This window comes from Vidua macroura, chromosome 13 (assembly GCF_024509145.1).
Source record: "Vidua macroura isolate BioBank_ID:100142 chromosome 13, ASM2450914v1, whole genome shotgun sequence".
Classification (NCBI taxonomy): Eukaryota; Metazoa; Chordata; class Aves; order Passeriformes; family Viduidae; genus Vidua; species Vidua macroura.
The window spans coordinates 10,582,306-10,606,373 of NC_071583.1; the positions used below are offsets into that span (position 1 = coordinate 10,582,306).

At 40.9% G+C, this 24,068-nt stretch overlaps 1 protein-coding gene across 2 annotated transcripts; it reads right to left on the minus strand.

Moving 5' to 3' along the window:
* Positions 1–3,024: 3,024 nt before the first annotated feature.
* TXNRD3 (thioredoxin reductase 3) lies at positions 3,025–20,487 on the minus strand. 2 transcript variants are annotated; one of them, XM_053989278.1, is made up of 16 exons: positions 20,200–20,487; positions 14,809–14,869; positions 13,107–13,216; positions 12,812–12,925; positions 10,915–10,987; positions 9,964–10,083; positions 9,424–9,566; positions 7,901–8,016; positions 7,564–7,789; positions 7,254–7,346; positions 6,760–6,836; positions 6,057–6,213; positions 5,718–5,825; positions 4,735–4,830; positions 4,389–4,523; positions 3,025–4,259 (listed from the first exon to the last, which is right to left on the minus strand). In XM_053989278.1, the coding sequence occupies exons 1-16, from the start codon at positions 20,470–20,472 to the stop codon at positions 4,197–4,199; spliced, it is 1,965 nt and encodes a 654-aa protein (XP_053845253.1). In that variant the 5' UTR covers positions 20,473–20,487; the 3' UTR covers positions 3,025–4,196. The 2 variants fall into 2 exon arrangements, with proteins under 2 accessions (XP_053845253.1, XP_053845254.1); XM_053989279.1 differs by lacking the exon at positions 3,025–4,259 and having other exon boundaries at positions 4,433–4,523; positions 5,718–5,782.
* Positions 20,488–24,068: the final 3,581 nt, after the last annotated feature.

The following is a 24,068-nucleotide window of genomic DNA, read 5'->3' on the forward strand; positions in this document are numbered from 1 at the left end:
CATAGTAAAGTCTGTTTCCCAGTCTGCTCACTGGACTCTACCTACACCCAGAAAAGATGGAACATGCAGACACATCACCTGGCAACAAACCTGGCTGATACAGTCCCTGCAAAGCAGTTTTACCATAGGCTGGTATAGGCTTTATCACAATTTTTCATGCTGCTTGAGGCAAGGGAGGCAAAGAAGAGGTGAGTGAAACCAATCCTTCCCCTTCCACCATTTTTTTCCTCTTCTGCCCAGCCTGTGCCAGTGTGGGCCCCCTGCCCTCCTGATGCACAATTCCAGCCCCGTGACTTCCACTCCATCACAGCTGCCACAGCCCAGACCCCATTCCTGCTCTGGGCTGCCCTCACCCACACACCATGCCAGCCCCAAGTCAGAGCATGTCCAAGGGAAGGTTACATAAGCAAGTCAGTGCCAGGTTTCCAGGAGTCACATTTTTACAAGACAAAGCAGTGGTGAACCCTGCCAGCATCTACCCACAGCCATCAGCCCCTGTGAACAGCACACAGCAGAGCAAGCACTGCTTAAAGGGAATTTCTTGTCCAGGCTCTCGGGTTCACCGTGTCCTCAGCCCACTCAGTTACAGCTTAGGTGCAGCACCTGCAGTGCAGACACGGAGCAGCAGCACAAACACGGCAAATCCATCCCAGCAGGGTGGAGTGGCAAAGGGAGACAAAGCAATTCCTTACACACCATAGTACACACAGAACCCCTCAACTCCTGTATTTCAGAAAAGAGAAGAGTGCAGTAGTAATTTTTAACCGAATTAACTAAAGAAATAACACTTCTGTCCTCTCAGTGGTCAAACCCACAAAGCTGCTAAATGGTTGCAAAGCCCACAAATAAATTTTCCTAAAAGTCTTTTAAGACAAATTTTTCTATTTAGAAACTAGAAGTCTTTAGATTTTCACCAGTATTACATTTAAACAGTACACATTTTAAGAATGGCAAATTATTTCAAGAAAAGCTAGTAAAAAAAAAAATACATGTCAAAGCACCTCCAAACTTGGCTATCTCTACTTGAACCTCTAGATAAGTGTCACTTTTTTCTTTTTGATTCATATCCATCTGCTACAGACAATTTTACAGCTGATTTTGTTAATTTGAACATTTCTCCCCTTGCAGAGCAAGAACCACAAAGCACATGACATTCAATGGATCCACTACTATTTTTAGTTAAAATGCTTGATTCTTCCTTCCTCTGTTGTTCCCAACTCTTGTAAGGCACATCCAGGAATTTTTCCCTTGACAATATTCAGGGAAGGCTTGACAAGCACAGGATTTTAACATGTACTTTTAACTTCAGTTTAGAGCTAAGGAAAAAAAACAACCCTATTTTTCAATTTTCTGCCAGTATGAGATGTGCTGAAAAAGGGGAAACACTTCAAATCTTGGTCAAAAGGAGCTCCAAGGGGAACTGTGAGAATCAGAAGCTTTAAAACAGTTCAGTTACCCAGGAAAAGTATTTTGTGTCTAATTTTGACATTTCATGGGTTTTTAAATGTTCAGCTCCCCTTTCGTCTCTTACTTGCCCCCACAGTTCTTGCACAGGCCAACTTTAGCTGCTTGTGTTACTCAAGACCAATTACAGTGCTTAAGATATAATTAAAATTCATTCTATGTGGAAAGTCATCTACTAATTTGATGATTGTCTCCAGTGTTTACAATAACTATAATCATAACTTCTGGACCTGAAATGGATAAATTTCACCAATAAGTAAAAAAAACACACAGCTCTGCTGCTCATCCACTGTTTCAAGAGCTCCAGTTGAGATACACAGTGCCGTAATTATTAGTGATCTAGACAAGCACCTAAGCACAGATTCAGTCACAACTGAGCATTTTCAGCTACAGCTTATAAAAGCTTCCTGGTATTAGAGCATGAATAAATACTAGTGTTTTAAGAACACAGAACAGCTCTTCAGAATTTGTTCAACAACATTTATGACAACAGAAATGTAAACACCAATTTGCTGTTAATGTCACTGCTGGAGTGTCCTTACTACCCAAATTCAGGGTATTTATTTTCTTACTACAAGTCCCACTTCTCAGATCTTACCTTCTTCTCTAACATCTAGTGTCCACCTTAAAATTTTGGCTTTGATCTATGGCTTGTTGTCACATCAAATTTTATTTTACACATGAGCCTATCTAAACACAAGTGACATGTTCACTTCCTCCAGCTATAAGCAACTTACTGTGTACTTTAACTGGAGAGTTGAAAGCTTTAAAGAATAATTGTGTGAAAGTTCTTGATGCCACCAGCTCTGTGTATCACCTACAGCTGACAGCTGGGGCAAGCGTGACATACGGAACATCTGCAATTAGGACAGATATGCAAGTGGTAATTATTGACCAATTAACATGAACCTTCAAATCAAATCTCAATTTGAAATAAAACTCAATTAGTGCTTACTAATAGCAAATTCAGGAATTAGCACTCATTGACTTGGCTTCCTCCTTCACTTCCTCTCCAACAGGGCTACACCAGGTAAACTTTGCTACTCCCAGTCAGTTTGTCATCATTTCTATGGGACCAGAAGGAGCTCCCCAGAAGTAACTCCTCTGCAGCAAAGCAGCCCCTGCAGCTCAGCAAGCATCTCCCCTGTCAAGTGAAGGTATTTTGCAGTGCTACTGAGCAAAACCCCAAAGTCTCCAAGAGTTACTAAACTTGAACACCAGCAAGATTTGCTGCCAACACTACCTAGATTCTACTGAGCATCTTTGAGCTGTGCTGCAGTTAAACAATACAAGGTATTCAGAATCTTCTGGAATATACAAAAATGCTGTAAAACTGTTGCTTCAAGTTTGAACTCACCTAAGTTCAATTTTGTATACCTGAAGAGAAGCACATTTGATATCTTGAGCAAGCCCCCAGGGGTGACAAGACAACTTGTTTCTCCATGTAAAAGATTACAATATGCACAAATCCACAAGGGTTTTAGTACTGCATGGGATACACAACATAACTGAAGCCCAGTAAAATCTCAGGCAACATAAACCATGAGGTCAGACATGACAGAGTGTTGTATGCATTGTTTATTGAACTTCAAATTCCACAGTAGGTCACAGATTAAATAGTTAAAAACTGGTTACTATCATACAATGTTCAGAACAGTCTTTCAAAACAGCTCTTTAGACAAAACCAAGAGCCAGATTCAAGCACAATTCCCCCAGGACAGAATGCTAGGGGTGGAAGGGAGCTTCAAAGTACTGACAGTACACAACACTATGCAAAGCACAGCAGGTCATTGCCCTGGGCAGCCACATGAATCAGAGCAGCTCTGATTCATGTACAACACCTTCTGCCTCCACAGGCACGCACCTACTGCATTAGTGGGACAGAGTTTGCTTCTCCAGGACTTCAGCATTCCACCTAACAGCATAGAATTCTGGGTTTTGTGAGGTTTTAAATTACAGAGCTGAAACCAGATTTAAGCAAACTGACATGGTCTCGCATTTACACTCTTTAGCCTTGACACACAAGACACATACAAATCAAATTTTTATTTTAAAGACATGATGTCACAAGGTCAAAAAACTGTGAATGTGAACAACAGTGGTGTCTTCAGTTACTTACTCTGAAGTTTTAGACTGGTTGGGATGGGAGACTAGTGCTTGAACTGCACTGCTCAACACTGCATCCTATTTATGCCATCTTGCCTCAACTGAACATACAATTAAGTATAACAAAATGCATCAAAAAGATAAATCAGTCAACTGTAAACTGTTGGCAAGAATCACTCAATTATATATTTGTCTTCTATTTCAAGCATTTGTACAAGACACTGGAACTAGAAGCATTAGCTTTAATTTGTGCAATTTAAGAATTTCCTTCAGGAGGAGTTAGTTCAGTCATCTGACTAGACAAGAACCTCCCAGCCTTGCCTGGCAGCCATCAGTTGTAGCTCACCTTACAAGAAGGTTCCGAGCAACAACGTCAAAAAAGCACCGCAGTGCTAATTGCAAGCAAAGTCAGGATTCACAGTCCAAGATTTCCCTGCTGCATTACTGCTCCCATGTGCAACACAACCCACGCTGAGGAAGCCTCTCAAAGGCATCACTGCCAGCTGCAGCACCTACAGCGGCACCGATGCAAACGCTTACACTGCTGCATAGCAGTTGGATGTACTGGAGCTTCCACAGGACCGAGAGTGCACAACATGGAAACATGTAAAACAGCAGGTTTAACCTCAGCAGCCCTTCTGAGTGATGTCCTGCCCAGATGATTTGGTAATATCCATTGTAGTGAACACCTGTAAGAGACCAAAAGAAGAGCTTATTTCCTGTTGCCTGCATCATCATCCACATGGCTACTGATCTCTTGGTAAAACTGTCTTCAAGAGCAGGTTTTAAATCAGGTTGTGCCTTCCCCCTTTTCTTACCTCTGCACAAGTAGGATGGATACCAATTGTTTCATCAAGTAATTCTTTGGTGAGACCACATTTGATTGCAGCAGCAAAACCTTGGGTAACTTCACCAGCATTGGGTCCAAGAACATGTAGTCCTATCACACGATTCTTTAGAAGAGATGAGAGAAAAATGAGTCAGTACCAGGCAAAGTTAGACAAAAGCTCTGGTGTGTAACTCCCACTACACTAAAAAATGTTATGCAAGCAGGTCAATAGCAGAGTCTTTAAGAAAAAAATTAACTACTTCAAATAAAGTAGCTCTGCAGTTCTTTCCATTTCAAGAATACCCTCAGCATATCCATTCCAGCTTGCTACTTACATTGTCCTGTTTATTGCAGATAATCTTTGCATAACAGGTATTGTTATCTCTGCCTGGCACTGTCCATTCAAGTGGCCAGAACAAAGTGTGATAAACCTGGGAGGAAACAAGAAAAAGAGCATTAGAATTTCATTTATTCAGTCAGGCACAATTCTACTTTTTAGTATCTTTATAAATAGGTGGTTTGACATTTAACCCATTATATTCTTGTCTACAACAAACGAGATGAGTAATTTTTTTCCACTCAGCCCACAGAGTCCATCCTCTAAAACTCAGCAGAGGAAGACTTGACTCAAACAATGTGGCTCTGATTTAAATACTTGATAAAAACAGCAACAGCTACAATACATATTTGTTGCAAATAAAACTTTCAGAAAGAGAAGTGCAAAATTAATATCCAGTTACTGTAAGTTTAAACCTACTATGCAAAACAGGTAAGAGCAGAAGCTCAATAATGTCAAGTGATTTTGAAAGATGTAAGGAATTAAACACAAGGCATGCTAGCAGCTTCAACATAACTCCTCAGAGATGTGCAGAAGCCAGAAATTACCATAAATTGGGGAAGTTATCCCCAATACTCCTATAGACATCTGTTAAGGTCAGCAAAAAATAAATTCACAATTCAAGTACAGTGAACCAACAGAAAACAGTTAATCCCAGAGTTTGGTACACTTCAACAATAAAAGCCTTTAATTCACGACAGCAAAAAACACTCCTACAGCTTTGCAACCTAAGTCTGGCCTCCTGAAGTCAAATGCTTCTCTCAGCCACCTGCAAATAGTTATGCACAATTCTAATGGCATGAAGTCCAGTCCTGGGTTTCTGTGAGTCCAGTACCTTGCTGGCCGGATGAAAACACAGCCACAACAGTTCTATGTGTCTAAACTTCTAATCTTGTTAACACTATGCCTTGAGACTAAAGTAGCAAGGTCCAAGAAAAACACCCTCAAGCTACAAGTTACTTGCCTCTTGGGTGTTCTTACCTCCAAGTTTTGCTCTCCATATTCACTGATGGCTTTTTCTTCAGGATACCCACAGCTGCCATACTCTAAAGGGGTAAACACTGTTGTTGGTACATTGATATAGTCACACTAAAAATAAAAATAAAACATCATATTTAGACTATGCAAGTTCTATACACTACATAACAGAAAAAGTTACACAAGAACTTTTCTTCTTTTTTACAAAATACTCGCAGAGCCAATAGATAAGTGGATAAATTAACTCATGTTACTGCAGCTTTGAGGGAAAAGCATCTTGTTGAGATGCTTTAACTTCAACTTATTGAGAAATAAGTTGAAGTTGTCTGCTTATAGATTTACCTTTTTGGAACTACCCCCATACAGCCTTTGGGCCAGCAGTCTCCCTGCCTGAATGGCAACTGGAGTAAGCTCAAGCTTTCCATCCAAGATATCCCCAATCGCATAAACATAAGGCACATTGGTTTGTTCTTCATCATTTACAGGGACTTTCCCATTCCTTTAAAACAAACAGAAGACCACAGAATTCAGCATCACAACTTTCCTCAGATCTCTGCAAAAAAACAGGGGAGAAAATCTATTCTAACTACTGAGCTCATTTCAATAAATATCTTTATGCCTTTTTTACTTCAACTACAAACTCTTCAGAGCATCAATCACTTCCAACTCTGACAGACTGCTGAAGTCTGTATTCAGTGGGCCAGTTCTGACATGAACGACAGTGTGTGGCTGATGGCAGTCAAGCTACTCAGACATCTTTGGACTCGCAATCTGTCACCTGATTATTATACAGCTCTGTGCTTTCAGCACAATGACCAACTAGTACGTATCCACTCAGAATAGTTGTTTTACAAAGTACATACTGAAGAAATTAAGTTAATGGACAACTGTTCTCAAATTCAGAACAAAAAAGGTTTAAAAGGCTTGCATAATTGCCATATATAAGAGTGGGAATTAAAAGACCATCAGCATCATGAGCTATTTTTACAGAGGTAAAAAAAAAATCCTTGCATTCAGTGGTTTGAGGGAGTTCAGCAATACTCACTTCTCATTGATTTTGACACCGATTGTCTGTAAACCAATATTCCTGGTACATGCATCACGACCAATGGCTATCAAAACCTAAAAAAACCCCAAAATTAAATGCAATAACTTTATGCAAGAGAAGTATAACATACTTGATTTCCCTTGGTCTTTCAGTGAAGAAACTGAAGCCTATGAATAAAATTACTTCCAAATTGTTTTTTCCAACATTTGAGAGAGCCACCAACAACTCTCTTCCGTGTACAACTTGTTTTAGAGATGCAACAAACAGAAAAGCCAAAACAAAAACAGAAGCAACAACACATTTTAAATTAAACTCCAGGCTGACAGGGCTCAACTAAAGACAAATACTGAATTTCCCCCTTTTTTTTTCTGCCAGTACATTACATGAACAACTTTTTAAGGAGGAGTTCTCTTCAAGTTGTTCAAGAGAAAGTATTTCAGTAATTTTCATGTGCATCTATAGCCATTTATTTCAAATCCAGAAATTCTTACAGTGTTATATTCTTCTTCAAGGATTTCCGGCCCCTCAGTAGACTTTGCTGTCACTTTCAGTCTTCCTGGCATTCCTTGCTCCAGCTGCTCAACCTGTGCAAATTTTTGTAAGCTTAGAATGACCTGAAGCAGCAGAGCTCACTTCCATTGTCATTCAAGCCTTGACCTGCTAATCTATCATTCAGCAGTAAAAAAAGCTCAATCTCATAAAACATTTATTTCTGCACAGAGCCAAAGCCTTCCCAGACAACACCTGCATTTTACACGTGCTGTTTAAAGTAATGATATGTTAAGAGAAGAAAGCACTTGCCTGAACAGGTACAAACTTCCTGATGAACTTCACACCGTGTGTTTCCATGTAGGCACCGACTTTTTCTGCCATTTCTTGGTCAAAACCCCGCAGAAGAATGGAACGCACCATCACGGTGACATCCAGACCCAGGCCAGCCAGAAACCCTGCACACTCCAGAGCCACGTAGGAAGCACCCACAACCAGAGTCTTGCCAGGGCAGTAAGGCAGGGAGAAGAGGTCATCACTGAAAAGAGAAGAAGTCTAACTAAGTTACAAAGTCCTTCCAACACAAGCTTGTTTGTCTTGGCAAACACTAGAGCAGACAAGTTCAGTAATTTGTGCCTTTTAATCTCACCTGGTAATGCAGAATTCTTTATCTCCAGGGATACCCAGGTATCTTGGCCTTTCTCCTGTAGCCAGCACAAAAGTCTCTGCTGTGTGATAAGTTACTTGTCCCTTCCTGTTAGTTGCCTGGTGATGAAGACATAATTAAGACAGACATTTTCATATGCTTTAAGATAAAAATTATGTAATCCTTTCCTTAATTATTGTAGATATGTTTAAAAATCAAGAATACGCAATTTGAAACAAGAACAAACACATTCAGAGATGCCACACAGGTCACTGAAGAACAACAGGTTTAAACAACTGACTATCAGGCTTCTCTTCCATTAGAGGACTTAAAATCACATTCTTTGAATCCTGCCCATTTTAACTACTAAGTTACATTGGATTATTCATAACAACTTGACTTCCAAGTTATAAAAAGCCACAACAAATTAAGACAACCCTTTTATCCCCACAATAAAAGGCCAACATAATGCAAGGGACAGCATAAAATGAATTAATTCTTCAGCTAATGTAAAAAAAAAGTAATTTAGAAAAAAAAAAAGGTAACTAGTTACATGATTTCAGTTCAGAGGGCCCAAGGACCCAACCTTGCATGAATTCTAACTAATTTGAACTCTACAGACCCTTGGTCTTTGGAAATTTCATCTTGCCAATGCATCTCTCTCAGAATTGGACCTTCATTCTTGCTCTTTGTTAGTTTACCATCACAGATGAAGGGAAACATTTTCCCCATCAAGTCAACAGGTAATTCAGGTTGGAAAGGACCTCAGGAGGTCATCTAGTCCAGCCTCCTGCTGGGAATTCTCTCTGTTTTACTTCATTTATTGATTAAGGACACTTAAGTGGCTTGGACACTTGAATAGGTGGTACACAAGGTATATTGAATTTACTATTATCTTTCAGTGCCGAGTTCTTGGTTTAAAACACAAGTAGTTCAGTCTTGATACTGCAAACAGACAATTACACCTACTGAGTGCAACAGTTGCCTTCAATCTGCACTTCCAGGTTAACCTTGCTTCAGTACGCTCACTTATAGCAAGATTGGCAGAACAAGCTTTGTCTTGCAAAACTGACACTTTAATTTGTATGCTGATAAGTACAAGGTTTTAGCAGAGCTCTTATGAAAGTGCTTAATCTAAATTTAATATCAATAGTTTTTATGCTTTAGTATGGGGATTTTCCAAGTTGCAAAATCACACAGCTAAACCTTCCTTTCTTTTCCCCCCTACTCACTCAGGCTGCTGAAATCAGTCACGAAGGTAGAAACTGAGACCATCTTCCTCTATTCTTACAAGACACAGGTTTACACATATCCACATCTCTCTTAGAGGACTAGGTTTGCAAACACCATGGCAGGTACAAAAGTATAGTAATTATTTTAATCGGTAACTTCTCAAATGAGTTATTAACTTCAATTGACCTAACTTGGCAATGTTAAGATGAAGCCTTTTTGGTGTTGAATTTTATAAGGCACTTCTAGAACATGAGTTTTCCCTCCCAACTAAGTACTTTAAATGCAGAGCATACCTTAATTTTGTGTGGTTCCACAAATTCTCCATAAGAATTGAGGTATGTCACAGACTTCTCTCTCAAAGACACTCGATAGCCCCAGTTTAAAGAACCAATGTAGTTCTGAATTGCTTCTACCATGGTCTCCCAGTTGTGTTTAACTGAAACAAGACATTAATTTCATATTTAAGGAAATAAAATTGCAATGTGCCCCTTAAGAAAAAAGTAACTTATTCATTGTACATCATGCTAAGAAAACATCATTATCAGTAATGACAATACATATTAAGGTCTTGTTCTACTATGTTAATATTTATGTGACCTGAACTAAGCCCATTCTAGAAGTTCTAGCATTTATTTCAGTTAATATTGGGAACAAAACACAATTAACTTTCAATCCCAAAGGTTTCTATGACTGAAGAAGGAGGACACCTTCTGATTCACCTAAAAAAAAGTACTGAACTCTGCCTCTAATTTATTAAGTCCAAATACAAGAACAGTCTCAAGTTCAGCATCTCATCTGTACAGTCTTAGTCTTCCCTCTGTGTTCTTACCAACCTTGTTCTTCATACTGCCACCCATACTTCCTTGAATCTTGGAGTGCCTGACCCAGAAGTGCTGCTTGATGCATCAGCTTCTTAGGAATGCAACCTACATTTACACATGTGCCACCAAGTCCTAAGATGGAAAGAATCACATTATTGCTTCGATGAACGGGATTTATGGTTTCACTACCACATACTTTGTATAATCACTCAGGGAGGTTTGCTATAGTCACACCAGTTACATGAAATTTCTCTTGAAAAGGACATTTTAAAATACGATGAACACACTGAGCTTGTATTCAGTTTAAGACCCAAGACAGGTACAGCATGTCAAACATAGAGCCCAGTTACTTACTCCACAAGGCTTCAGATTTTAGTCAGGTTGTCAAGTAAGTAAGGCAAAAAGCCCAGAGTTTCTACAATTTAGTATCATCTATTATGTGGTATTTTAAATATGCTTGTGTTTGAAATACTATCTACAATAGCACATTCATTCTTTGACTCAATAGAAGTTTCACACTAATTCTCAGCTGCCAGTACCACTAATGAGGTCAGCCAGCAGCTGTCCTTAATTAGGAAAAGGTGAGACATACACAGCCAAGGAGTCACTGTTCTATAGGGAGACTATCAGCTGTCTACCATATAGAACTGGATGAACTAAAAGGCAAAATATCCCCACAAACATTAGAATGTGAACATGCACGCACACGCTACCCACACACGGTCTGAAAGTGATCAAAACTAGAAAAACTTTTGACAGAGAACAGAGTTAGCAATGCTCAAAACAGAAATAACCATCCAGAAAAGCAGCAGGCATGCCAGACAAATAATTCTTGTTATCTGTGTACCAGAATGACAGAAATTTAGCCTCAATTCCTAAGAGCACAAATCCATAATATGTAACTTCTCAGTATGTATCACTGGTATTCAAACATCATCAAATACAAGATTAAAAAAGCTTTACCCCATGAGGTTCCAAGAGGTGTTGGAACAACATAATCTAATACCATTACTTTCTTTCCCAAGGCAGCAGCTTCCTATAAAAGATGGAGAAGATCAGTCAGTATTACTGAACCAAGCAAGCCTGTCCACTCATTTATGGTCATGATACATTTAGCACTAATAGAAGGTTTCTTTACTACCTTCACTAGTTAGTCATTATCATACATGGATCTATCTCCTTCCCTAGACAAAAATTGAAATCCCTCAAGAACTGACTTTTTTCCAAACTTTGAACGTCTCCTTGTATGTTCAATGCTGCATCCAGATCATCCTATGCTGTCAAAAGCCATAATCTGCAAAAGGTATGAGATGGGCTCAGCAGCCTAGGATTGTCTTCTACCTCACCTAAAGAAATACTTATGCTGCTAGCTCTCCTTTTCTTTCAGAAGGACAGAACTAACTTGGCATGTTCATCCATGGAAAAGAAGGCGACACACTGGAGACATTCCAATGGAGCACCACCATGATGTTCAAGGGGCTGGAGCACACCCCCTATAAGAAGACCAAGAGAATTTGACACATTCAACCTGGAGAACAACTGAATTTGGAGGGGACACAAGAGCAACTTCCCAGTATCTATGAGAAGTACACTAAGATGACTGTGCAAGGCTCTTCACAGTGGCCAAGTAGCAAAGGGACAAAAGACAATGGCTTTAAGTTGAAACAAGAGACTCAGACTGGATATAAGGAACTTTCACACCACGAGGACAATCAAACAGGTTTCCCAGAAAGGCTGTGCCATCTCCACCCCTGGCTTATTTCAGATGAATGAGTTCCTGCACAATCCTGTGTGACTTCACAGTTGACCTTGCTTGGAGCAAGGAGCTTACATTAGATATTCTTCTCATGTCCATTCCAACCTGAATAAGCCTATTCCTACATCCAAGGAATTACCAGGTATACATTGTTTCATTTTTCCAGCACTCCAATCTTGAGCACTCAAGGTGCCTCAAATCTGTCTGGAACTCCTGCACATCAACTGCAATCCTGGCTCAAACAAGGTTTAGCTGCTGTCTTATATTTTGTGAATACTACTCTGAACAATTTGGCAATTACCACCAAGTTTACAACTGATGTCCCAGAAGGTACTGTAAGGAAAGATCTGAACGTTCTGAAAATACAAAATTGGTCAACTGAAGAACTCCACTGTCAGCCTCTCCTGCCTGCTTTGTATTTTCTAATGAAGGTTGCATGCTTGGCTGTACAGTTCTGCAATTGTCAAGGCTGTCAAGAAGAGCCTCACCCTGCCCAAAACAAACTGACAGTTTAGAACCTGGCTGAGAGTTGGGAGTGTGTGTCCAAATCCCTTGGGTAGCAGAGAAAACTAAATCTGGACCTTAGGTCCTGAAACACTCTGAACAACAGCTAATTGTGTAAGGGCTACACAATCTCAGTTTCCCTTTCTGAGAAAGCACCTAAAAAGGGAACTAAAGAGTGAAGCAGCTCCTTGAAGGGAACTAAAATTAAGTGCTGGGAGCACTTAATTTTAGATGACTGGGGATACTGAATCCTAAACTGTCAAAAGGCTTAAAGAGCAGCCCTTAGGTTTTCTAGATTACTGTTTGGAAGCACCTGTGTATTACACATGCAGAAGAGATAGTTAAAAACATTTGGTTCCACCCTCAGCCAGAAAACTAAAACCTATTATTAGGATCAAGAGCTGAATAGACATTGGCTAGAAACTGGTCCCTTTATCCCCTGAGTAAGCACATTGCTAGACCACTATTGGTTCATTAATTAAAAAGTTGAACAGTAATACTCATCAAAATATAGACTGTTTTATACCAACATAATAGAGAGATTAACTTTTGAATAAGTCTTACATACCACTGTTCTTTAATGTCATTTTCACATCCTACCTTAGAACATGCAAGTCCACCTGAGCCACCACCAATAATAATGAGATCATATTCATAGGGCTCTGTAATTTGGTTGTCACCAAGGAGTTTCTGCAGTGATCCATCCTTATAAGCCTGGGAGAGAAAAAGAAAAAAATAATCAAATAAGCACACATGTTTCTGAGCAAACAACTGATAACACTGCCTCCTCTGACCAACGTCACCCGGTCAACTGTGTCACACAAACTTTAACTACGATCAAACAGCAAATTCACTCAGTCTTGTCTACCTCCAGCTGATTTTACAGCCAAGTTACCTGATAGGTTGCATCACAGCCACCAATGTGAGTTCCATTCACAAATACATTAGGCACTGTCCTCTGGTTGGTCAGCTCTGCCAATACTTGCTGAATACTGGCTCCATCATCTAAGAATAAAAGAAATGTGTACATTATAAACAGATTTCAGGAAGAGAGATTTTAGAACAACCTGAAGTATTAAAGGTTTGGACAGTGATACACTCACTGTAGGCCTGCCAAAACAATTTTATTATCAACATTCCATTTGCAGGTTTCCTGGACATAAGCAAGTCTTCAGAAACTACTTCTCAAAGGAGAATGCTTAAATACAGAAATTAAATTGGTATTTCAAGCCACAATTCTACAGAATGGAGTAATGCTGAAGTAGTAAGAGTTTAGTTCTTCTATTTCAAGGATTTTTATATCTTTCAGTGTCACATTTGTGTGACACATACACTACACAAAAATTCTTTTCCAGCTATCACAGAAGATGACACAGACACCTTTTCTTTCATGATAACTGTCTTATTTTGGAGTATGTTCTGCGCACAGGCACATAATTTTGCCCAGCAGCTTTGTATTATGAGATGATGGGTAAGGGAAGTATGAACATGCTTTTCTACTTACCCTAAAGCTACCTTCCTCTTTTTTCTACCCACCACACTGTCAAAAACTTTCTAGTTTTAAAATTATCATTGCTTGACCTGACCTGCCAGCTGAATCATCAGCACCTACACACAAGCTCAATTTGGATCATTCAGCAGTAAATGTGGGAATGGGAATTTACAGTAATTACTTTGACTAAAATCTTTTTATTCCAAGATTGTATCTACTTAGTATCACTAATCTGAGCAACTGCAAGGGAAATATTATTAATTAGAAGTAATTCCAGGAAAAAAAGGCTGTGCATTGTACTTTACATATCTTGGGCTATAATTAATTCACAGTATGACAACTTGAATAAGAAGCAAAAGTAACTAAGAAGAGATTAATAAATAGCTACATTTCTCCCAAACATTGCTTAGGCAAAAATAAAAACTTTAAAAAGGCATTAGAACTTTAAAAAAAGGACTGGAAATTTAAATTTTATACAGAAAAAAATAAGACACTCAACAGCTTACCAAAAGTGCATTTAAGAGCTCAGTAAGAACCATATAAGAAACTATTTGTTCCTAAAACTACATTAAAAGCTATGTGCATTATGTCCATAAACACATAAGGCACTGCACAGGTCCCAAAACTAAAGCAGCTTGGGCTTTAAGGAAAAAAAAAAAAAACAACTTGAAACTAGCAGCAGCCAAGTTGCTGGAATTTACCCTTCCTTCCAGTGACTCAGCACCTTTCTCAAAGAAGGTCACCAATATACCAAGTCAAAGATTAACAACTCATCTGAAGCCACAAGACAACCAGGAGCAGGAAAAAAATGACAGACTTTCCCCCAAAAAGTCATAGCTACTTGGAAAGAAATTAGATCTCACATTCTCCATCACCTGATGGTTTTTACAGTCAAAGCCTTCAGTAATACTAAAAACATATCCTGTATAAAATCTACATTGAAGTCTAATTGCCTTTATTTCTGCATACATTAAAATGTATTTACTTGTTTCACATGTCCCTCAAATAGTTCAAGTCAGTTTAAGGAATCATGCAGCTTAAGGAATCACTCATTTTTAGTTACATTAAGCAGCAGCATGTGATACATTTTTTTTCTCCTACTCACCAATTACATCCAGTTCCAGAGCATAGTACTCCACATGCAAGGAGCTGAAGAGTTCCTTCACCTGCAACAGGAACAGACACCATGGCAGTGCAAAGGTTTCTCAGCTCGGGGTAAAACTTCCCTGCTGGACACACACAGGAGACCTCTAAGGCTCAGTTACTGTGCTCTGAGGCACAGGCTCCACACAGCTTTGACACTTCTATGTTTTGCATGTGCCTTAAAGCCAGAGCATTTAACCTTCCAATACACGTCCCACTACCTTAAGAAAAAGCCTCTAGATACAATTTGCTTAGCTGCTGACTTCTCCACCCATGACATACCAAAAGCCATGGAAGTGACTGCCATATAAAAAAACAAAGAAGAGAGATAAAGCAGCAGCAAGATTCCTTGGTAATACTAAGGAAAAGAAAAAAAAAGAAAAGAAAAAAGGGAGTAGAGGATAATAAGCAAAACAAAATGCTATCAAGGAAATTAAAAAAAAAGCTGCAGAAGGAAGGAATACATTCCAAATACTCAGCACTCAGCTGGAAGTTTTATTAACCTCGGTTCTGGATGGACAAAGTGTACCATTACCTGCTTCAAATCAGGCAGCCTTTTAGAAACAAGACTCCTTTGTGAAGTTAGCATGTGAAAACAGCTTTAGCAAGACTCACTGAATGCCTGTGGGATGGACTCACTTGCCAGCATGGAGTCTGAACATTTTTCAACCAGCTTTCTGACAAACCCCAAATTTATTGAGAGAGCTTCACTAAGAGTATGTTGAGTCCCATCTTGTAAGTTTAAAGATGTCTAACACATGAGGAATAAAATGTTTTTAATATTGCTGTGATTCATACTGTTACTATACTGAATACTGAGTATTCCAGTGTTTTCTGATAAAGTTACAGCTTTATGCAGACAAACAAGAAGATTTTGTATCCTGTACCAACTACAAATTAAGTTTGTTAGCACATCATGTATCAACCGTAGCACTTAAAAAAGCTGTGCCTCTGTAACTGATTATATTGAGTCTACAGTTCTACAGTTTTAAAATAGTGGAAGTTCCAAGGGACCTTTTCAGGCCATCTGCATGAACTCCCTGCTCAAAGCAGAGCCAAATATGAAGGCTGATGACATTGCTCAAGCACTGTCCTCTGATTTGGAGCATCAACAAGAGCAGAGACACCAGAACTTCCATGGGCTGGCTCAACATTTGACCATCCTCACAGTAAAGAATTTCCATTTTATCCCATTGGAGTGTCTGCCATTGCAACTCATGTTTGTTGGTTCTTCTCCTTTCACTCTGCATCTTGAATAACAGTCTGATTGTCTATCCACTTGTCAGCTGAAGGCAGCAACTAAAACCCCTGGTCAGCCATATCAAGGTTCAACAAACTGAGCTCCTCCTTCACACATTCAGTGTGTGTGTTATTCCAGTCCTCTAACTGTCTAGAGGATCCTTGAAATTTTTTGTCCTAAGCTCACCATTACCTTCAGGCTCGCTTCCTGGATTAATTACAGCTACAGGCAGAATGAAAGGGAAACTGCAGTGGAACCACTCCAGACCTCCTGCTCTGCATCTGCTGTTACAAATCCCAAAGTAAATGCCATACAGGATCCAAAAAGCAAAGCTTAAAGTGATTGCTACTAGGAAGTACTAAGAATGCAGAGGCAAATCCAAAAATTAGCTGCTTGGCTGCTGGTTTAGTTTGCAGCAAAGCAGCAGAGTAACAGGCAAGAGTTCATTAGTTTTTGTTTTCTTTTTTAAAAAACTCTGCCAAAACATTGCAACAGCAGTGGGCAGGAGGGAAGACAGGACAGAACATTAGTAAACCAAGAAAGGTTACACTCAAGAAAGGAAAGATTTAAGGCATTTAGACCACCTTTATTCTCTACTGAAGGTACTCAGTAGAGAGGGGAAAAAAAAAAAATCAGACGAATGCCAGCATCCTAATTAGAGGTAACTATTGCACTTTACACTTAAGAACAAATCATACTTGTGTTGTGCTAATGAAACTGAAGGAAGGATCATAGCAAGCACATGAGCAGTTACAAAATCTTCAATGCAGGCAAGAGATAATAGATGACTTTGGTTTGGAGAAGGAAATGATTAGGAGGAGTAGAAAGATAACACACTAATCATGAGTAATATCAAGATAAGCTGAACAGGAAATGATTTCTCAGAAATACTCACTGGAGCATTCAGCAATAACTGCATTTACCAGAAAACAACTTTGAAATGAAAAGGAAGTAAATCTCCCTAGGGAAACTTATTGCTATCAGAAAACTTACTGCTATCTGGCATTGTAAAAGCCAAAATTAAAATGAGATCAAAGGAGTTATTAGACCAACTAATAAAAAAGAAAATCCACTGAAAACTTTGAACTCAATAAAACTAATACCGACTCAGGTCAAGAAATTCCTGTATTACACACACATCCCACTGGAAACTTCAGCAGTGCACTGGGAGATTTTCTTACACACATATAGCCCGAAGACAAAACTATCATTTCCCCAAAGGTCTGGGATGGGATACAAGGCTGCAGTCACTGATACAACCATTTACTTCCCTTTTCACCAATGCAATGGCCTCAATTACCTACTAAGTCCTTTTAGTTTTCACAAAAAGTGATGGACTAGAAACACTTCCAAATATTATTAAACAATAGATAATTCCTCTGAAACCAAGAAATTAGTCTAACTTTAGGAAATGCTTCCCAGAGATGCTTTCTGTCACTAGGGAAGCTAAGCAGGTTTAAGATAAGCTTCATATCATAAAATAATAATGGTATGTCCTAGGTCTGCTTTTTCAAATATCAGCTAATACTCCATAACAGCTACAACTGAATTGGCCAGAACCCCCTGAGGACAGAGAATGTAATCTGTAATGCTAAAAATCTATGTTTTCTTTATGCATTTCTATCTTATTATCTTTTCTGGATTCTAAGAAATTGAAGAAACAACCAAGTTGAATTATGACAAGGAAGTAATTCTACCACCACCCCCTCTCCACCACTGCCCTGTTAAAGCAGTTGAACAACAAATGGCATTTGCAGAAGAACAACAGCACAATTGCCAAGTCATGCTATTAGCTAACCTGAATACAATCATCCACCTGATTCACTTAGGGAATTTATTTGCAGTTGTGTTTCTGAAGAAAAGTGCAATTTTGATTTTCTTCTAGCATGGCTACCTCCACTTGAAATAGAGAATTCTTTCCATCCCCAAATTAGCTACTTCCAGAGCATGAGCACTAAACATCTTCAATTAATCCTACCAAAAGCACACTGCTAACAACCATCCACAGTAAAAGACAATACAATGCACTATTCTTATCTGTCTAAGAACTCAGAACTATGTGACTACAGTCTAAGTACTCAAGCTGTAACTACACTTCCAAATTATATTCACTTCATTAATTCTATAGATTTGATCAGCTAACAAGAATCCTGCATTAGCCATTGTTTTCCCATTCCTTTCACTAATTTCTAAGTCTTTAGTAAGAGGGATTGTTAATACCCTTAGTGTTACAGATATTTCTGTTTTATCACTTGATGTCTCATGTGAGGCTTCCTTCTTCCATAAACTTTCTTCTTCTAATTCTTTGTCTGCAATCTATACCCCTTCTCTGCATTTTCTTTGTTATACTACCTTTCTGTTCTGTTCCAAGCAGGAAAATAAGCCAAGGAAATCTGCCTACCAGGCCAGTCACCTCTTCTTCCCCCAGCCCTAGCTATGACCTGTTTCTTCACAAAAATTCACGCAGTGTTCTTCAAGTCCCCCTTCTAGAAAGGGCCATGACACTGAATCCTCCTACTCCCTATGTTCATTCTTCCCCTCTGCAAGACAATGTGGATAATATTCCTCATACCTGACTACTGCTCTGAAGCAAGCAATCCACCTAATGGAGAAACTATGAACAAATGCAGGAAAGAACAATCTGGAATTTAATTACTGGACTACATCAAGTCTTTTCTCCCCTTCTTGTCTTAGTCTAGATCCTCTGCAACACCACAAACACAAGAAGGAAAAGGGCACAAGGTTTAAAAAGTTACAGTGCCATCATGTGATCTCAAACCCACTGAAATGAGTGCCATGAGCATCAGCATTTACAATCACAAGCACTAAAAGCACACAGGGCAATACTGACAGGCACGACTAAGTATTTCTCAATGGGCAACTCTGAAGTCCTCAAGAAATGATTTCTCCTCAGCAGAAGATAACACTTTTGTCAACTGGACTAGACAGGAGCAAGACTCAAAACTTTGAGTAAGTTGTTAAGAAGGATTTGAGCTATGTACTATGCTTTACTATCTGCCAAAAGGTTCTTAGACAGAAGGCACTGATTTGGTTGATCCTCCCAAACACAGAAGTTTCCTTTCTCAAAACCTCAATGAAGTTGCAAGTGAGATACGATATATCCAGTTAAGTTTTGTGCAAGGGGGTCATAATATCTCTTCCCCCTGCAGAGTTCCCAGAACTAAACCTAACCCAGAAGTGAGAGTGAGGTTTCTGAGTATTTTCCTAGTTATCAGTTCTATTGAGGAACACCAGGACTTGATCCAACAGTTCCAATTACGTTCTTCCCCCATGGCCATATCAAATATGGTAGTGTGAGGTTTAAATAAAATTTCGTGACATACTTTTTGTAAGTATCCAAGAAACCCAAGGCCTACAAACTGTCAGGTCCTGTGTGGACTATGACCAGCATGTCGGTATCATAAAATTCTAATTAAGGCCCTGAGTTTTTTAATGAGTTTGGCTTACTAGTTATACCCAGCCTGTGACACTGATGTACAATTAGGACTAAAAAGATATTTTTCTCTAAACATCACAATTAACCAAGAGTGCTTTTCTCTTCTTTTAAACACAAGCTGCGATGAGGATATGGAACTTACGCACTTGCTACAGAGTCAACTTTCCTTAAATTTAGAAAGGGCAGAAAAAATAGCTCATCCCTCCCGTGGAGAGCTTTGTCCAAGGTGAACACCAATGTGGTACCCAAATTTCCAGCGAGAAAGGAACACAGACAGCAGCCTGAGCTTCGAGCAACTGTAGAGCTGAGGAACAAGCACACTGTGCAGAACTCTCCACACATCCATCTCCCAGCGTGACAAAGCGAAAGAACTACCACGAACGCCAGGGATCTTCGCCTGGTTTCAAGCCCGGCAAGTGGTTTTCCAGGGCTGGCACGTGGTGCCGGAGCGGGATGGACACAGCGCCACTTCGGCACGCTCCAAACCCCGCAGGTGCCGCCGCGGCAGCAGCCGCCGCATCCCCACACCGCCTTCCCTCAGCCCCGCTCCCCTGCGCCCTGCCCGGGCCGAGCGGGGCAGGGTCTGCCCATGCATCCCTCGAGGGGAGGGCCCGCGGGGGACCGCGCCGAGCGGGCTCTCACCGCCGCCGCCTCACCTTGTTGCAGTAGGGGCAGTAGCTCTTGCTAAAGATCATGACGCGGTGGGAGGCGATGAGGGTCCGCACGCGGAGCTTCAGCCCGTCCCAGTCCGGGAGCCGGGTCTGTCCCGGCGGCGGCGGCATGGCGGCACCGACACCTTCCCCGCGGCGGCCGCGCTGACCCTCAGCCGCGCCCGCCCCTTCCGCAGCGGGCACCGTGACGAGACGGGCCGATCTATTCGGAGGGAGCGGGGGGGGACAACATGCCAAGGAGGGCTCTCCGCCCTGCATTTCGGCCACAAGCACTATGAATCGCTGTAAAATAATAAAAAATCTTTTTATGCTAAGGGCGAAAGTGCTAGTATCTGCTTAAAGACTATGTAGAGAAAGATAAACTCGCGTTTTTAAAGCCTCCTCTCCCCTCTGCGAGGGGGCGTGAAGTGAGCCAACAGGAGGCCGGCGAGAGCGCGCATGAGCGGCGGGCGGGCGGTGCCGGGCGGGGCGCGGGGCGGTGCCGGGTGGCGCCGCCTCAGCGCCCGCCCGGCCGAGGCTGGGAGGGCGGACGGTGCTGGGCAGGGCGGGCGGAGCCGGGGGTGGTGTGGGGGTTGTTCGTTGCCCCATCGCGGATCGCCCGGCTTCGAGCCGGCGGCGATTGCCCCGGCCTGGAGCGACCGGCCCAAGTCCCGGGACGGCCGGGTTTGACCTGCCTCGGTGCCCTCTAAGTTAGCGCGAAGTATGCGGGAAAACCTGCTTGCCCCGTGTGCCTCCACCTGGCCCTTGGATCTCCTGCACAGGGAGCAGAACGGGTACAAGTGGAGCGTCTCCTATAATAAAATGGATTATTAGCCAAGAGAGCAGAAAAAGTTTCGTTTTCTTACACATTGCGGGGTTAGAGAATGGGTATGCTGAAGCATCTGGTACTGCTTATTACATACATCTGCGATGAGATGGACTACTCAATTCGCTGGAAGCCTGGTAACTGCCAGGGCTGGAGGGTGGAGGGGCCGTTGTCAGAGGCATGGCAAGAGCCCGTGTGAGGGCAGGGGGCAGGAGCAGCCCTGCGTGGGCAGTGCGGGTGGCGAGCCAAGGCCCCGAGAGCTCGGGCATCTCCCGACCCGCTGTGTGCCGATTGCAGCAACAGCTCTCTGTGAGCCGTCCTGAGGGGTTGTCCTGGTTTAACGTCTAAGAGCTTCGCTAAATCAAACCCTGCGAGTTTCTGAGTGACAGGAGGTCTTTTCTGTAGGTGAGGAAAGCAGAGTGATTTCATAAGATTCAATAAGGAGTTTTTAGCAACGTAGGTAATGAAATCCATTGCTCCCTCCCACACCTGCCACAGACCAGTCCTACTGCTATTTACTAATGCTAAAAATAACCACATATAATAGCTGTAATGCCACCAGTGATGAAAATGGGCCTGGTGGGAGACAACTGAATTAACTTGTTTAATTCTTTTTTGGATCATGTGTACCTATGATGTTCACTGCCCAGTGAGCTTGAAAAAATGTATATTGCATTTATTTGAATGTTGGCAATGAAGGAGTTCTAGACTAAGACTTTCTACACTCCCCACAGAGAAAAACAAATCTAAGTTTTGCAGCCTTTTATTTCAGTATCAGTGTATAGGAAAGTGGATACAGTACCTGCAGCTACTGAGGTTTGACATAACATGCATGGGCCAGAACTAACCAGTGTACTTTGTTCATAGTCCAAACAAAACTGCTTGTTTGGTTCCTAGCTTTGGCTAATTGTTCTCTCTCCTTCTCAAACTTCGCTTACCTTGTAAGAAACAGTGCTGCCTTTACTATTGTTACAGGAATTAATATCCCAAGCTCAAAGGTTTGTGCCACTGTCTGAAGGTTAGTATGTTTTCATATTAAACTTGGTCTGTTTCCTTCAATATAAACATCCATCAGCTCTAGAAAAGTCTGAGAAAGGAATAAATATCCAAAAGATCTTTTTTGGTTGGAATGCTCAACACTGATGGCAATGTGCCAAGTCCCATGAAGAATGAATGTCCAAGGCAAATTAAGTTACTTGAGGGTTTATTTTCTGCTCTGCACACTCTGCTGTTGGTTGTTATTACCACTGTTGCCTTAGAGCAAGAATGAGGTAATGGTTTTAAACTAAAGGAGGGTAGATTCAGATCACATACAAGGAAGAATTTATTTACAATGAGGGTGGTGAAACACTGCACCAGGTTGCCCAGAGAAGTGGCAGATGCCCCATCCCTGAAGACATTCCAGTCCAGGTTGATCAACCTGACCTACATAAAGATGTCCCTGCTCATTGCAGGGGGTTGGCGTAGGTGGTCTTTAAGGTCTCTTCCAATCTAAACCATTTTGTAATTATATGATTCTGTGGTGAATGGAGGACGAGCACAATGTTGACTTGCAAAACAAAGGGGTAGTCTGGAAGCACTATGATGGCAGTTTTTTGCTTAGCTTTGTTTTCAGTCACTGTAGGTGGTTGACAGAAAAGGAAAGGATTGAACTCTGGAGAAAAAGAAATTATTGCTCAATTCTAGACATGAATGGACTGCCACATTAGCATCCTGTGTCTGTACCCCAATAATGGCTCTGTTTATCATCTACAGATGATGCCCGAGTCTGTTTTCTGTTCTGAGGTTTTTTTCTTCCGCAGACTACCAGATCATACTCAGCTTTCAGGATCCTACTCTTCAGGTGTGCTGGGGAGAGATGTAAGAAGTTCTACAGCTTTTTGGGCAACCATTCCACTCACTAAGAGATTATATCAAAATATTTGAAACAGCATAAGTATAACATTTATAAATGAAGTGGTATGCAAGAAGAGATTTTGAAGAAGGGGCAAGTGACTTGTGGAAAGGATGGGAGTGCAAAAGACTTGTTTAATAAAGGTTTAAACATGCTTGCTTGAACTGTGGATCCCTGCAGGCCAGTCAGCAGCTGTACAAAGTGCTTACAGGATGATGATAAGCTTCCCCACCTTCCACATGAAAGGCCTTGGTCTGCTTTCTGTAATATAAACTGTCTCATTATGACACTTCTCTCCTAGGCATTATTCAGCTTAGTCTGAGGATTAGTAATAAACCAACCACATAAAATAATTCTTAATAATGTAGCATTGTGTGCTATGGGAAGGCATTGAGGTAGAAACTGGTAGGGGAGGTTTATGAATAGAACAGGATAGAATAGAATAGAATAGAATAGAATAGAATAGAATAGAATAGAATAGAATAGAATAGAATATGCATCATTTACTCAGCTCTTGCACAGGACTAGAGGGCTCTTGGCATTATAAAGGTCTGATCTCATATTTGAAAGAGTAAAGCCACACACCATTTTCAAAAACATGAGTAAGACAATCTCTGCCATAAAGGAAATGCTCCAGAAGACAAGTCCATGCAGACAGCAGGTGCTGGAAGCATTTCTAAATTAAGTTGTTTGCAAGAAGATATTTGGAGGAAAGAGCAAATGGCTCGTAGAAAAGAACCAAGGAAGTGTGTTAAACATAACTGTGAAAATCTTTAGCCAATCTTTCATCTAAAACCAAATTAATTTGTCATCTGGGCTTGCTCCCGTTCCTCGTGTGCAGTCCGATAACCGTGAGCCTTGATGCTGCTGGAGGCAGTCAATTTAACAGCAAAGAATAATCAGAGAGTTCCCTCCAGCCATATACCTTTGTTCCCTGACACAGCCTCATGTCACAGGACAGGAAAAGAAAGAGCATGACCTATCTCCATCTTTATATTCTATTGAGGATCTGTCTATGAAGTGGAATCCTCTGAGGTTGCTCCCTCCCTCTTTTATATATCCAGAATACATAACACAGATAGAAAGTGCAGAGAATGTACCTTAAAGACCAACAAGATGACAAAAGGCCTAACTGTGGCCTCAGTCTTTCCCACA

Excerpts from the sequence above, each read along its gene's own strand:
- TXNRD3 (XM_053989278.1), bottom strand. The coding sequence starts at position 20,472 with ATGCAGGGCGGAGAGCCCTCCTTGGCATGTTGTCCCCCCCCGCTCCCT. Across the intron at positions 7,790-7,900 it reads AAAGAATTCTGCATTACCAG|TGATGACCTCTTCTCCCTGC; the intron begins GTGAGATTAAAA and ends TTCTCTTTTCAG. Across the intron at positions 4,831-5,717 it reads ATGGAGAGCAAAACTTGGAG|GTTTATCACACTTTGTTCTG; the intron begins GTAAGAACACCC and ends GTTTCCTCCCAG.